The sequence below is a fragment of the Stigmatopora argus genome, chromosome 8 (assembly GCF_051989625.1).
Source record: "Stigmatopora argus isolate UIUO_Sarg chromosome 8, RoL_Sarg_1.0, whole genome shotgun sequence".
Classification (NCBI taxonomy): Eukaryota; Metazoa; Chordata; class Actinopteri; order Syngnathiformes; family Syngnathidae; genus Stigmatopora; species Stigmatopora argus.
This window is the reverse complement of record NC_135394.1, coordinates 6427750-6442143: the sequence shown is the minus strand read 5'-3', so window position 1 is coordinate 6442143 and position 14394 is coordinate 6427750. Positions and strand designations below refer to the sequence as shown.

General features: G+C 36.9%; 2 protein-coding genes across 4 annotated transcripts in view; one reads left to right on the top strand and one right to left on the bottom strand.

Moving 5' to 3' along the window:
- The first annotated feature begins 3719 nt into the window (after window positions 1-3719).
- gipc3 (GIPC PDZ domain containing family, member 3) lies at window positions 3720-11315 on the top strand. 2 transcript variants are annotated; one of them, XM_077607916.1, is made up of 6 exons: window positions 3720-4054; window positions 5769-5954; window positions 6100-6280; window positions 7357-7466; window positions 8406-8484; window positions 10043-11315. In XM_077607916.1, the coding sequence occupies exons 1-6, from the start codon at window positions 3767-3769 to the stop codon at window positions 10192-10194; spliced, it is 996 nt and encodes a 331-aa protein (XP_077464042.1). In that variant the 5' UTR covers window positions 3720-3766; the 3' UTR covers window positions 10195-11315. The 2 variants fall into 2 exon arrangements, with proteins under 2 accessions (XP_077464042.1, XP_077464041.1); XM_077607915.1 differs by having other exon boundaries at window positions 8403-8484.
- tbxa2r (thromboxane A2 receptor) overlaps window positions 10851-14394 on the bottom strand; it is an 11317-nt gene continuing 7773 nt past the window's right edge. The window contains exons 3-4 of one of the 2 annotated variants that reach the window (XM_077607914.1): window positions 13385-13518; window positions 12634-12816 (exon numbers count right to left, since the gene is read on the bottom strand). In XM_077607914.1, the coding sequence (XP_077464040.1) occupies window positions 12792-12816; window positions 13385-13518 (159 nt within the window). In that variant the 3' untranslated portion in view covers window positions 12634-12791. Of the gene's footprint in view, window positions 12817-13384; window positions 13519-14394 lie in introns of both variants that reach the window. The other variant, XM_077607913.1, reaches the window with a different exon arrangement.

Genomic DNA, 14394 nt, shown 5'->3' with positions numbered 1-14394 from the left:
CAGTAAACTCTTGAGCAAGGTTTTACATTCATCGCTGACCTTAAACTAGAACATCTGAGACCTTTTAACACCCAAACTATCAAGGACATCTAACTATTAGTACATTGGTGGCCCATTGACCCAGTGGCTGAATATTTACATTTTAAGTCACATTCATGATACAGCAGAAATGTGGCACTCTGTCTATAATGTTGGTGGTATTAAAAGAAGACCCCATCTGTACATAACTAATAATATTCTGAAGCAGAGGTTTGAAAACTACAAGCTTCAGCTCACTATATATTTTCAGAAGAGTAACGTTCAGGATACTGACTTCAGAACATGGATTTGCTTCTTATGGACATTTTACTAACGGATCAGATTTTGTATTTTTTTTTTATCACTCCCTTACTCAAAATTTTTGTTGTTGCTGCGTGTCTTTTGAAACATATTTTACACTTATGATATGCAATTGTCAAATTGAGATGATGGACAGGTGTAGCTTACCTTGTGCCAGATTGTGAGATTTTATAAATATGATCTTTACAATTTGAATACTCATGATGATTCCCAAAACATTAACATTAAACATTGGCTAATTTTCTTCCAACTTCAAAGCTTTTTTTTAAATTAATTGTTTATTCTGAAATATCAAAATATTTTCTTTGGAAAGTCTTTGCAGTCAGTTGTCAGACACAGCAAGCCTAAAACCTCAAAAAAAGTAAAACTCATGGCCCTCATACAATCTCAAACCTTTTCTCTTTACACCTTTAAAATGAGACTTCACAGGGAAGTTTAAGCTATTAGTCAAGGTGGTGGTAAATTGAATCTCAGGGCAGGTTGGGGGTAAACACAAATGGCTGGATAGATCAACAAAGGGACGTGAATCAATATTTGTGGAACAAACCGATGACAGTAGATGGACAAACAGTAATACTACTCCGGCATTATTATTTGAAAAGACAATTTAACATCGCTCATCTTGTTTGTAAGAACTGATAAGCTCAATGTCAGTATAGTTGGACATTTCTGGGCTTGTTTTCCCTGTCAGTTTTCAAATGTATCAACATTTTCAACATTTTTATAATGCGGTTACTCATGAATGTAGACAGCAACTTAAAATTATCTTGGAAACATACAGGTGTCAACATACGAATTAGTTGAATCTGTCGAGTGTCTATATCCAAGTGGATTACAGGGAAACAAGTACTGCGAAATGTACCATGTGATATGATCTACAAATATTGACATTGACATGAGTTGTAAAAAAAACAAAAAAAAAACACACAACATTATTAGAGTGGAAAGAGTAAACATTTATAATGGAAAACAAAACAAGTATAATAGCTATAACCCCATTGAAGGGTTGCCACATCAAGACAGAAATGCAATATTACAGATAATCAGAGAAAGTTATAAAAAAAGAGTCATACTGGATTTCACACTAGAATGATTATTAATTTTAACAAATTTACTTCAGTTGATTTAAATGTAAAACTCCATAACATTTATTCATCTTCTGTACTATTTGAATGAAAGTATCTAGTAACAGTTTACAGTATTTATTAGCCTGATGACAAAATTTAATGACAAAATGATATAGATATTAAGATGATTTTGTTTTATATATATATATATATATATATCTTGATAGTTGATTTGCGAAGTGGCAAAATATTACTGTATTCAGGGAAAAAAAACTCTTGGTTGTTTTGTTAAGCAGGAGAGATACACACATTATTGCGTGAGGCTTTGTATGACCAGAAGTGTTATTTGTGCAGCAGCTTCCAAGAAGCTATCTGTTAGAAAAGGAAGGTTTGTATAGGCAGGTGATTCTTGCTATCAGGGGTTAAACATACATAAACATGCTGACCTTGACACACAGAGGAGGGTAAAAACAGGCCGTGATATATATTGCATATTCTGTGTAGGATTGCAGCCCACAGTGGTTGTATCAATAAACAGAATAAAAAAACAATGGTGGAAGAAAAAAGATCCAATTAACATGCAAAAATTCAAAAAAAAAACATTTTACTGTGGCGCTCTGTCCAGTGAAAAGCTGCGAGCAAATTGAGGCCAGCTGACCCTATGGAAAATGTCAACAGGGGTAATTTTTAATGAAATGACATTTTTCTGTGAGTCTTTGTGGGCCGCCAAAGTAATACAAGTATGTAAAACCACACAAAAGCTAGATTTATTTTCTACAAGGAATTAGCACATTGTATCACCCATTTAACTAATTACTGCATTATGTTGCTTGGAATGATGCCACTCCCTAATTACTATACACAACGGCCTTGACCTTTTAAACCTCCTGGGCCTTATCCTCACTTGCACTCACTTTGTATAAGTGTTTAGAAATGACTACAAAGACACTCCACCAAACTCCAATTCCAAATTTCGATCCATTACTCCTTTACTTTTCCCCTCCTCTCTCTCACAAACCTATTCTATGTTTTCCAGTTCCTCTCACACAACCTTTATATTAGTTTTATTGTATCATTGTAGTACTTTTACTGTATGTTTGGTGTCGTTTATTTTTAAAGCTAGAATTCAGTCTCTATTTTTATTCTTGTCCTCACTTTTGCGTGTTTTGCCCCTTCTTAAACACCATTCTCTAATCATGCAATTAAAATAAACAAAAAAAATCCTTCATAGAATAATGAATAAATACACATAACCCGAATCAGCATATGAAACTTAGAAAAATTGTTGATAAAATGTGTAAATGTGAAATGTATACAGAATCCTTATTCTGCTAAACCTACAGTAACAAACTAAGAATTTGGAGAAAAAAAATAATCCTAAAGATTTTTCATCACACTTTGCATTGTTTGCGTGTTTATGCTTATCAAAAATATACCTGTAAATAGGACAAGTAATGAAAAGAGAGTTTACAATCTTAAAGAAGGCACTTTGATTCTGATTCGCATGATTTTCAAAGGCAAAGGCAACTGGGAAGAATTGACTTCATATTAGGAAGAAATCAAACACATACGGGTGACATTTCTAGTCCGGAGGAAGTGTTCCACTCTCAAAATGATAAAAATGATTGCTCCCGAACGTATCAATTGTCCAATCAATTTTCTTTCACTCCATGCCCTGAGACTGACTGGTGACCAATGAAGGGTGCATCTCAACAACTTTAGTTAGAATAAAGAATGAATTGATGACCCCTATTGTGACAGTGGTATACCGCGATAACTAAAATGTGTTTTTTCTATTGTAATATGCACCATAAATGTGATTTACACAGCTGCTGCTGGGTCAGTCTACAATGCAAAAGGGTCACCAATGTTTCACCCAAGAATGCCAGTCAGCGAGCCCAGTGAAGGATGTCACCTGTGGTCCCAAACCAAATATATCAGTTTACCTTCTTGTTCTGGGACAGATTGGCAGCCATTTTTCAAGATAGTTGTGCTCTTCATACAAACGACGAAATTTGAAACATTCAACCTTGCACTCCTCACAGGCAGTCTGAGGATTTGCATAGGATTTTGACTTTTATTTCTTAAGAGTCAAACTCGAATGTGGTTGTAGTTTCTCAGTTTGAACTAACGAAGGCTTCGGTGTAACGCATACAGTCATTCACTAGAAAGGTATTTGGTTTCTACATGGAAGCTAGTGTTACCATTTTTTCATGACTAATTCATCAACGCCGTTCTCCCCAAAGCTGAGGGTGGTCGGATGGTTGGACAGCTAACCACGGGGGAAGTTTAGTGTTTGTCTCTTTATGGTAGAGCAGTTGCACTAGCAGGGGTCCCGGAGAGGGAAGGCACGTGAGCAGATGCAGAGCACCGAGGCTATGAGCCCACAGGACTCCAAGGCAGCTGGGGCAGAGGCCATGGAGGGACACAAGGCCCAAAGCCAGAATCAGGGGCGTATCGAGCCCACAGCACCTCCAGTTCCCCCGCCTTCACCACCACCACTGGGGCCACCGGATTACCCACGGCCGAGGCTTGTTTTCCACACGCAGCTTGCTCACGGAAGCCCAACGGGCCGAATCCATGGATTCACTAATGTTAAGGAGTTGTATGCCAAGATTGCTGAAGTTTTTAACATCTCTCCTTCCGAGGTACAAGTTGTATTTTACTTTTTTTTTTGTTTGAACTATCTCTTTTGTGGCTTTGTGGATTGGTTCTCATGAATACTTACTGTAAAGTGGCGCAGTGTTCACCTCTTTACATCCATGATATACTCGCTAGTGCATTGGAGTTCATGGACTTACAATAAAAGAGATGAAATTATAACAGAAAAAGAAAATCCCAATTCTATCAGACAATAAAATAATAATAGGTGTTGAATGCAATTTTATTAACATTCTCTGAAAAAGTTTTTTTTGAATGTTTGGATTATCTCATATTATTACATTAAATGCCCTACAACTGACCAATCGCAATTAAGCTCTCTCATACTTCGGGACCATTTTGAGCATAACACGAATATTTTTGGGAAGTCGGAAGAAACCAGATTACCTGGAAAAAAACCACACAGGCATAGGGACACCATGCAAACTAACCACCTAGCCAGCATTTTGCCTAAATTCTTTCATTATTTCATGAATGTTAAAAATGACGATTGATGCATAGTAACTGTAACTTTAAGAATCTAATAAGTAGATACTGATATGAAAAATCAGACTTGGACTGTTTCACCCAATTCTGCGAACAGTTAGACACCATCAGTGCCAATCTGTAGAGTTATTAAGGCCGATATGAAGGCTTTTCCTATCTGTGTTACCACTTGAAGGACACAGCAGCCAACCTTCATGTTCTTATCAAGAAGACACTAGCCATAATTATGCTGACGTGACTAGCTAAAGTTACACAAGATGCAGCACCTTAATGTTCCATGTTATCACCATGAATAAAAAATGAGAGCATGGTCATTTTAGGCATTACATTTTCATCATCATTATTTATCAGGTAATGTAAACATTTCAAGCAGCATGAAAAATGTATTGCGGTTGCGATAGCTTTGGCTTCCCGATGACTTTCAAAGGATCATAAAAAATGACACAAATTAATGAAAAAACTAGTAGAGGTTTTATTTTTTTTATTTATTTTTTAGATTTTATTGTTAAAAAATAAATAAAATGTAAACACATCAATTTGAATATCATTAAACGTCAATTACATGTGTAATACGGAGAATAATGCAGAGCCTTGTTGTCATTATTTCAAAAGCACCAAGTGACTTTTGGTAACAATGCAGCTACATGACAAAAGACCTTGAACTCTAGTCAGGCCTCAGTATCACATGAATGCAATATCTTAGCGGAACTGCAATAGGTCAGATAACACATGACTGATTATCTTCAATTTCTCACTCATTCTATGAAATAAAGGATTTGTTTAAACGAAGAGTTTAGAGGGGTTTGCATTACGTTTATTATGGTGTCTCTGTGTTTTTTAGTTTTTATTATGTCTTGACAAAAAATCAACTATTCTGGGTCGTGAAAAAATGGCTTTCATTTCAAATACCAACTGAAGGAAAACATATCAGTTTGCTTTTAAATAGACAATTATAGTTTAAAATCAACACCCAGGAAAGTAAATTTACTAAATGTTCATAAACGAGGACTTAAGCCACACGTCTGGATATTTGTTTGAATTTGTCGTCCTCTGCTGTTCAAAGTCTGTATAGCATAGGTGGGATGAGTTACTGTACACCACTGCAGTCAACAGTAGGTTGTAACAACAAACTTAACATATATTATTATAATTATTTATCATTCAAATCCAGATCATTAATTTACATGTCCCTTCAATTGCCATTTCTACTTCCAGATCTTATTCTGTACCCTCAACTCCCATAAGGTTGACATGCAGAAGTTACTAGGAGGACAGATTGGACTAGAAGACTTCATATTTGCTCATGTCAGAGGAGAGACAAAGGAGGTGGAGGTGGTGAAGACAGAGGATGCTTTGGGCCTTACCATAACAGACAATGGTGCTGGATATGCATTTATCAAGGTGAAAAAGGACAGCAAAAGAATTTTCATCCATATTTAACCAGCTAACTTCTTTAAAGTACACAGTTTCAAAAACAAATTTCTTGTAATAGTAAAAACATATAATTATAAAAAACAAACTGAAAGTGGATTCTCTTTCTCCTCAGAGAATAAAAGAAGGCAGCACAATAGATCAACTGAAGACCGTGTGTGTTGGTGACCACATCGAAGCTATCAACGACCAGAGCATTGTGGGATGTCGACATTATGAAGTGGCCAAGATGCTGAAAGAGCAACCAAGAGGCATTCCCTTTACTTTACGTTTGGTCGGACCCAAAAGGGCCTTTGGTGAGATTTAGTTTTTACAATTTAACGTACACCGATGTAGAACTTACATTGGAGAAGAAACACATGCTATAAAATCTATGATGGCATATTTGAATAAGGACTGGGAGTGGGGACAGACCTTTTCTTTTACTGTACCTGTTCAGTGCATGTGAGGATAAGCGGTACAGAAAATGAATGAATGAATGTTGAGTGCATGTAGTTTTCAGGGTTGCTCGACAGGCAAATATGCATGTTAACGCCTCAACAATATGTATAAACCCCATCTAAGGTAAATAAACTAGGAATAACCTCCATCAGCTCACTGAGAAAATGATGACTGTGTCATCAACTATTTGTTCACAGCATGTGTTTTAACTGACTGGCAAACCCTGAGAAACTTTCTCTAGATTTCTTTTCATTTCTTTTTTTCCAGTAAATCCAATGCAAGGCTTAATTTCTACTCTTAGAGAGGGTTTTGGACTTTTTACTGGACCTCCACCATGGCCAACAAAACACTTGGTCATTTATAGGACACTTAGCCAGTAGAATGAAAATGCAGATGCCATATAAGGTTTTGGTGGGAAATATAACCGCTGCGTGGAAGTGACGTGTAGTTTACTTGCATGGCACATAAAAGCAGAACGTTTCCCATTCGAATTATTAGCCTAGAGACAAAAGTTTTAAAGAAAAGGTTTCAATATTTTTTTTAAATGCTTTAATTTTCCGATTTAAAATGTAACCTAATATGATTTTGTCCTTCAAGCTACCATACGAGTTCCACAATTTGGCCGTAGTTGCTCATTTTTAGGTGCTTCTAGTCATGTGGTTGATGGTTGTTTGTCGCTCAGGATATGGAGTGGCGCACGGTGATTTTAAATAACTATAACACAAAAGCATTTATCTGCTCATCTTGAAATGTATACGAGGTCACGAGTGATCACATACTTACGGGTTTGAATAAAACAATGAAAGCGTGCGAACCTGCCAAAAGTTAGATTTGTAATTAACTGTGATGAAAAAAAACCACTAACTAGGGGGTTCCAAACATCTTTAATTAAATAAACTACAGTTTTTTTGTTTTTTTTGTTTGCGTGTAGATATGATTGGAATGAGGACCAAAGCACCAAAGTCTAATGAAGGCAAAATCCTCAATGGAAGGGAAACCCTGCGTCTTCGTTCGAGAGGTTCAGCTACTGTCCAGGAAGTAGTAAGTTTGCAGGACATTGACCAACAATCAGCGACTGTCGGCTTCCATAAGAAATTTTAACACACCTCAGAAGTTTAGCTTACGTACCAAAAAAGTTAACTTACACTACATCAACAACCTCAAAATTGACACTAACCTAATATGAATTTACCCAGGAAATGTACCATACTCTGTTTCCCATTATCTGAATGGTCTCGTCATGAATCATGAACTGTATAAAGAAGTCTAGTATACTCCATAACGTTGAAGCACCCTCCAAAGTGGTCTTACTACACTTAGCCTGAGCCTCACAATACATTTGGGTCTGCCAGGTCGGAGCGATATCTTCCCCGACTAAAACACACTTATGCAAGTCTAATGGTGCAACCAATCAATCTTTAGCCTTTTGTGTCCTGGTGTGTTCATGCATGGACAACCAAACATTGTGTTCATTATGGGAAATCCATGAAAACCACAGAAGTCCAATGACAAAAAACAGCGGTGGAAAGTAACAAATTATTCAAATTTTTGATGCGACTTTTTGTGTGTATTTTAAAAAAAATGAAATAAAAAGAACAACAGCAGGAGAGGGAGCGAAAAGAGAAAAAATAATTATATACTTCTTTTTGCCAGTATGAGCATCCATCTGAAATGCCTTGATAACTTCCAGACACAAACTATATTATACTATATATATTATAATACTATCTCATGTGACTATTATACCAAGAAAGGGGTCTGGCATTGCTGCCATATTGGATAGGCTTTCTCACCGTCACAGACCTTTCACATACATAATCTCAGTTTCCAATGCTTCCAACATATGCAAGCTGTGAAAGCCAATCATTGCAGTTGCAATGCGAGGCACCGTGGAAAAAATGTTCTTTTATACTACTTTAAAAGGCAGACGTACAACTTGTCAATGAGAAGTTTAACCACCAGTATTTTTCCTCCTAGCAGAATGAGTTTGAAGAACGGGCCACCATGAAAGTGGATGACCTGCTGGAAAGCTACATGGGCATCCGGGATTTAGAGCTCGGTAAAACCACAATAATGATATTGCATTGAGTGCTTTCAAGTTAAAACTACATTGCAAATTGCTTAGTTTTTGCACAATAAGCCATTAGTTCTCCAGGAAGAATTTGTTTAGATTTGTTGATTTGTTTTTACCATTTATCTAGAAAATTATTTATGATGTAAGGCAAGGGTGTCAGTTGGTTTGCGGTTCGCGTTAACTTCAACTCGATTACATGTGGGCCAGACCATTTTAGATATAATATTTAGATTTTTTTTATATAAATGGATTAAAAGAACTGGATTAAAAGCCCTGGATATTCAGTTTTTTATAGATCTAAAACAATGTTTATTTTAGCTTTTTTTATATATTTTTAGATTTTACAAAATGATTTTTGAACTAAAAACACAGAAAAAAATTGATTAAAAAATTACAATAATTGATTTAAAAGAGGGAAAATCAGGAAATTTAATATACATCTTTACTCGTCATTTTAATTTGATCCTAAAACAGAAAGTCGGCACTCATGATTTACTTTCCCGGGCCACACAAAATGATGCGGCGGGCCAGATTTGGCCCCCGGGCCGCCATTTGACACATGTGATGTAAGGGGTGATGTGAGATGATAGGCATAAGGTAAAGCTGGTCACCACCAACCTGTGATAATAATATTAAAATTGTATGCAGTTGAACTTTTATTCTAAACAACCAGAAACCGTCTTGGATCATAACTGGTATCATTCGTCCAAGGACCATCCTGCGGAGCATTCTTGGTGGCGCTGGGTCTTTTTTTTTATAAATCTCTTCTTATGCTGCGGTGAAGCTCATAACCACTCAGAAGAAGCTTGGCTGTTTTGCTGTGTTAATAACAACAATAACAACAACAACAGCAAAACACAATAATATCTGAAGAATGCTGTTTTTTTGGTACACGGTCGATTGGTCGCCGGTCTTTTGGTTGCCCGGAAGGTTATTGATAATTACCATTTAAATCGTTGCTCAAATTTCCTAAATACAAACTGTGAATTACTATTTAGTCATACTTAATGCCCTATTAATTACTAGGCTAAAGAAAAGCTCCAAATTTCCCGGACTTTTATTGTTTTTTGTTGGAGAACTTGTTAAGACCCTGACTGACGTGGCTTCTTAAAGGGACAACGCATGTACATACAAACTCTTATACACTCACACGTCGGCTCAGTGAAACTGCTCATGGCCATTGTTGGGTTTTATTGATGCGTAGACCGTGTTGTTTTACCTTGTTTTGTCGCCGGTCTTTTGGTCGTCGGTCTTTTGGTCGCCGGTCTTTTGGTTGCCCGTTGTCGTGGTCCGGGCGACCAAAAGACCGGCGACCAAAAGACCGGCGACCAAAAGACGGCGACCAAAAGACCGGCGACCAATCGACCGCACACGTTTTTTTTTCATGTGGGTTGTTGTGATGTCACTAATGAACCAGAAACTTGTCCAAAAAAATAGCAATGTGAAGTGGAATATTTTTAACCTTTTACTGATAAATGAAATGAAAAAAATATATATGAAAAAAAAAGAAAAACAATCTAAATATATAATTTCCTTTGTGCAGCAACTACCATTGTGGAAGCAGGCAAAGACAAGAAGAACCCAGATGACTTTGCAGAAGCATTGGACTCAGTTTTGGGAGATTTCGCATTTCCTGATGTATTTTTGTTTGACGTCTGGGGAGCAATTGGAGATGTCAAGAATGGGAGAATCTAGATTTTTAATGTCACTATACAGCTGTATAGTGTATGCCGGTACATCCAATTATAAAAAGGCATTGTGGCCTCCTCATTCCTCATATGAATATTTAATTTATGCATACATGTTTAATGCTTGCATATGTTCAACATTTATCCAAGACTCTGTTTCTTCAAAAATCATGGCAATGACAAAAAAAATTATTCTTTCTGTTTCTCTAGATACACCGTTCTTTTCAAAAAGAGGATTTGATCATCATATACATTTTAGGTCTTTTCTTTAAAGTTCATTGTAGAATATCTCACTTCCTGATCCCAGACTGATTGGTATTTCCTGTTGCAGTGATTTTCAAACAGTGGCTTTCAAGTCATTATCTTCTAAGACCAGGAGGAAAAGGATATTGAACGGATGAGATGATAATGAGTTTGAAATATTTTTTAGCAACTGATAATGGTATAAAAAAGTTGAACTATCTGTCAGTGCTACCACCTTCGACTTAAGGCTACCAACCCAACTATATAGTAGAACACATTAGTGGGTTTGGAACACATTTTCAGTATTAAATCAAAGTGTAAAATGATTAAAAAAATGGGCTAAACAAGTTTTTTTTTTATATTGTCCGGAATGTTCTCTGTTACAAGAGAAACCAGCTTCCCTGTTAATGAACTAAAAATAATAACTTCATCATTTTTATGCACAACCACAGTGTTTATTTTGCTGTATAATGACACAGAAGGTGTAATAGTATGATCTGTAATGCACAATTAGTTATAGCTCATTCACAATTACACATAGTTACGTAGTTATTAGCAATGTTTTAGTTCGGCATGTTCGGGAAAAATTTACTAAATGAGCCACACATCTCAAGAATAATGCATTGATCTTGGATTTTTCATCATCTTTAACTAATAATGCATTGATCTTTGATTTTTCATCATCTTTAACTAGCAGCAACTCCACTCACCATTTTGGAATAAATTCAAAACTCAGACTTCAAACACCATTGAAGTCAGTAATGAAGACAGAATATTACAACACTGAAAAATGCTCTTCTAAAATGGCAAAAGGATGTATTTTCTTGAAACAATTTGATTCATTTCCTCAACACAAGATGATTCATGTTTTACAAATAATATAAAAGCTAACAAATCTTATGACATGTAAAAAAAATACTTGTTTTATGGCTCAAAGCAATTTATTCAAGAATATATTGTGTAAAAAAAAAGCCAAATACTTTTCCAGAAAGCCTGATCGTTTAAAGAGCAACGCAATTTTCGTGGACTGAAAACGCTAACATTTGAAAACGCCTTCCAGAATGAAAATTATGACAATGGTCCAAACTGTCCTCGGCGTCTAAACTGTTGAAAAAACGAATGTGCGTTTTGGGTGACATCTATGTTAGTATATAGTATTTGCTAGTGAAGATACTGATGAGGTCAGTGGTTGTAGCCAGTGTATGAAAACAATATGCCATTATGTAACAATCTTCAGGTGCATGGCCGAACTGCGGTCAACATTATACATGAGTTGAGCGAACTAATGACAGCTAATTACAGATTTAATTTAGAGCAGATAGGAACAATTCAGCGCATCCATTAAATTTTTGGTGAACCTGGACATCACCCGGATAAAGACGTGCGGACGAGATCTAGGAGACCTTCACTACCTTAGGTTTCATGTTAGTGCACCTGGATTACCCCACACAAAACCCTGGTATAATCATGGAATTAAAGTATCAGCAACATGCCACTTTGGCATTTTTTTTCTCAAGATCGTTGTCGTTTCTTACTCTACTTCACCACTAGCTGAAATCCAGAGGCCAGCAAAGTATTTGTGCATTCTGTATTGCATGCTTTACCCTTACTTAGCGCCCTGCTTGCCCAACACTTTGCTGAGACCTCCTGAGAATTTCGAAGTTTGTATTTTGTACTGTGTAAAAGTTAGTTTTATTCGCCGACTCGGTCGTGCTGTTTTTGTTGTACTTTTTGAGTGTACTTTTTGAGTGCTCCACTTGTCCATCTTTCATTGGCTTGCCGATCACAACAAGTAGCACCTGTCAGCAATCAATTGCTTAATGTTTAAGATACCAGATTAGTGAAAATGTATCCTTTTGAGGACCGATTTGGACACCCATGAACTAGATACTTGCAGCTACATGTTGACGTATCTCATGTAGACGATATACAGACATGCAATTAACAATTTTGTTGAGAATCCTGTATTGAGAACACCTACTCACCCTATGCCATTTTAGAAAGGACCTCTGAATATTGACTGAGAAAAGTTCATGACTATGATTCAGCTTCTCCTCTTTGGTCATCCGTCTAAGATGAGCAAGTGCCTTTAGGGTGTATTTGGTGTTTCATTTAGTTTTTCACTTGGTTCTGTTTCCCCTGTGCTAAGGGATCTTCCAAATGAAGAAGAATGAGTGAATATGGAAAAGGATTCTCTCAAAGATCGGTTTAAAGTAGACCATTTGGACCAGTCAATTCGTGAGTAGACTCTCTTTAATATCGCCCGGCGAAACAGGATGTAAACCCATGGATCCAAGATCTGGTTCCAGGAGGCAAAGCGTAGCCACAGCAGAAGGTATAAGACCTGGACAGGATGGCCTCTCAGCACAGTTTGTGCAATAAATACCTGGTGGAAGAAGAAATTCAGAAATTAGCATAAATATGATATTCAGTAAATGGGATGGAAATTGAACTGAGGGAGTTGTATTCATTAAGCAACAATGACAATATCATGCTGTAAATGTAATAGAATAGGAAATGAGAGTTAGGAATGAAATTAGTGGAATGAATTGAACCTAGCTTGACAACTGCATTATGTTGACTTTTCCACAGCATTACTTAATGAGATTAAATATTCATTGTTGTTTAAACAGGAATCACCTTGCAGTAGTGAAAGTCAAAGTAGAAAATCTAGTTTTAGTCATGACATGAAATAAACATTTCCAAGGTGTGGGTGACCATTTCATGCACAAAATGGGGCATAGAAGATATAGAAAGCAAAGAATGCACGGTAGGTTCACAGATGACACAATGGATAAAACGCATTTCTTATGTTAGTGTTTTAATGGGTTAGATAAGAATACAACCTGTATTAATGAATCCCCTCATCTGAGACATGGTTTGATTGGGTTTATGGAGTTCATGGAGTGACTCACGAGTACAGTGGACTATATAACCTTTCACATTTAACTCGCCTTAATCGGGAAATGTGACAGATGATGTATATCCAGGGGTCGAATATCTGATTGCAGGTGGCCAAGCGTATGTACAACAAAAGACTTTCATCTTTAATGGCTTCTGCAGTCCAAGAGTTCACCAGAACATAAATCTGTGCAAGGCATCACACAACCAAGATTAGACCAGGCTGCAAAATAACATTTGTACTTATACCTACCTATAAAGAATATTATGTGCATTTTACTTATTATAGAATGATTATTTAAAACCTATTGGGCAGAATTAGATTTTGACAACTCTGTATTACATTTCAAATATTTTAGGACAAAAATGGGGCTGTGTTTGTCATTAGTTACATTTTTAATAATGCTGGTTATTTTGGATTGTGTTGCACTGTAGGAGAGAAAGAGGGAGGGCTAAATGGATAGATGGACGATAGATAGAGAGAAGGGGTGGGTGGTGGTGGTGGTGGTGGTGGTGGTGGGGTGGGTGGTGGTGGTGGTGGGGGGGCAATAGACCTCATTTCATACAAAAGACCTGACAAAAAGCAATACACAATAAAACATTCATAAGGGTTTATGCAAACAAAAGCAGCTGTGATTGGTGGCAAATGGAAATGGTTTTTGTCACGCCCACACCAGCACAAACCTGGTCTAACCTGCTGGGTTTGTTCCAAAAAATGGACACACTTTGTTTAATTGGTGACAGGACAAATTAAAATGTAGAAGCCATTTTAATTTTGGAAGCCAGCACTAATGATGCATGATGCCATTTTGACTTGCTGAAGTAGGAATTAAACATTTTTTCAGCAGATATCAGGAATACATGGACAAGTTTTTGGTTGTTGCACTACCCTGCAGCAATACACTGAAGTTCCAGGAACAGGAAGTGTGACTGGAAATGCGGTCTGTGAATACCAGGAAGGCTGCTGGCCCTGATGGAGTACCTGGGAAGGTGCTCAAAGCCTGTGCTGACCAGCTGGCTGGAGTCTTCACAAAAATCTTCAATTGTTCCCTGCAAGAATCCA

Coding starts and splice junctions, on each gene's coding strand:
- gipc3 (XM_077607915.1), top strand. CDS start 3,767: ATGCAGAGCACCGAGGCTATGAGCCCACAGGACTCCAAGGCAGCTGGG. Junction 5,955..6,099: donor CTGGATATGCATTTATCAAG/GTGAAAAAGGAC, acceptor CTTTCTCCTCAG/AGAATAAAAGAAGGCAGCAC. Junction 7,467..8,402: donor CAGCTACTGTCCAGGAAGTA/GTAAGTTTGCAG, acceptor TTTTCCTCCTAG/CAGAATGAGTTTGAAGAACG.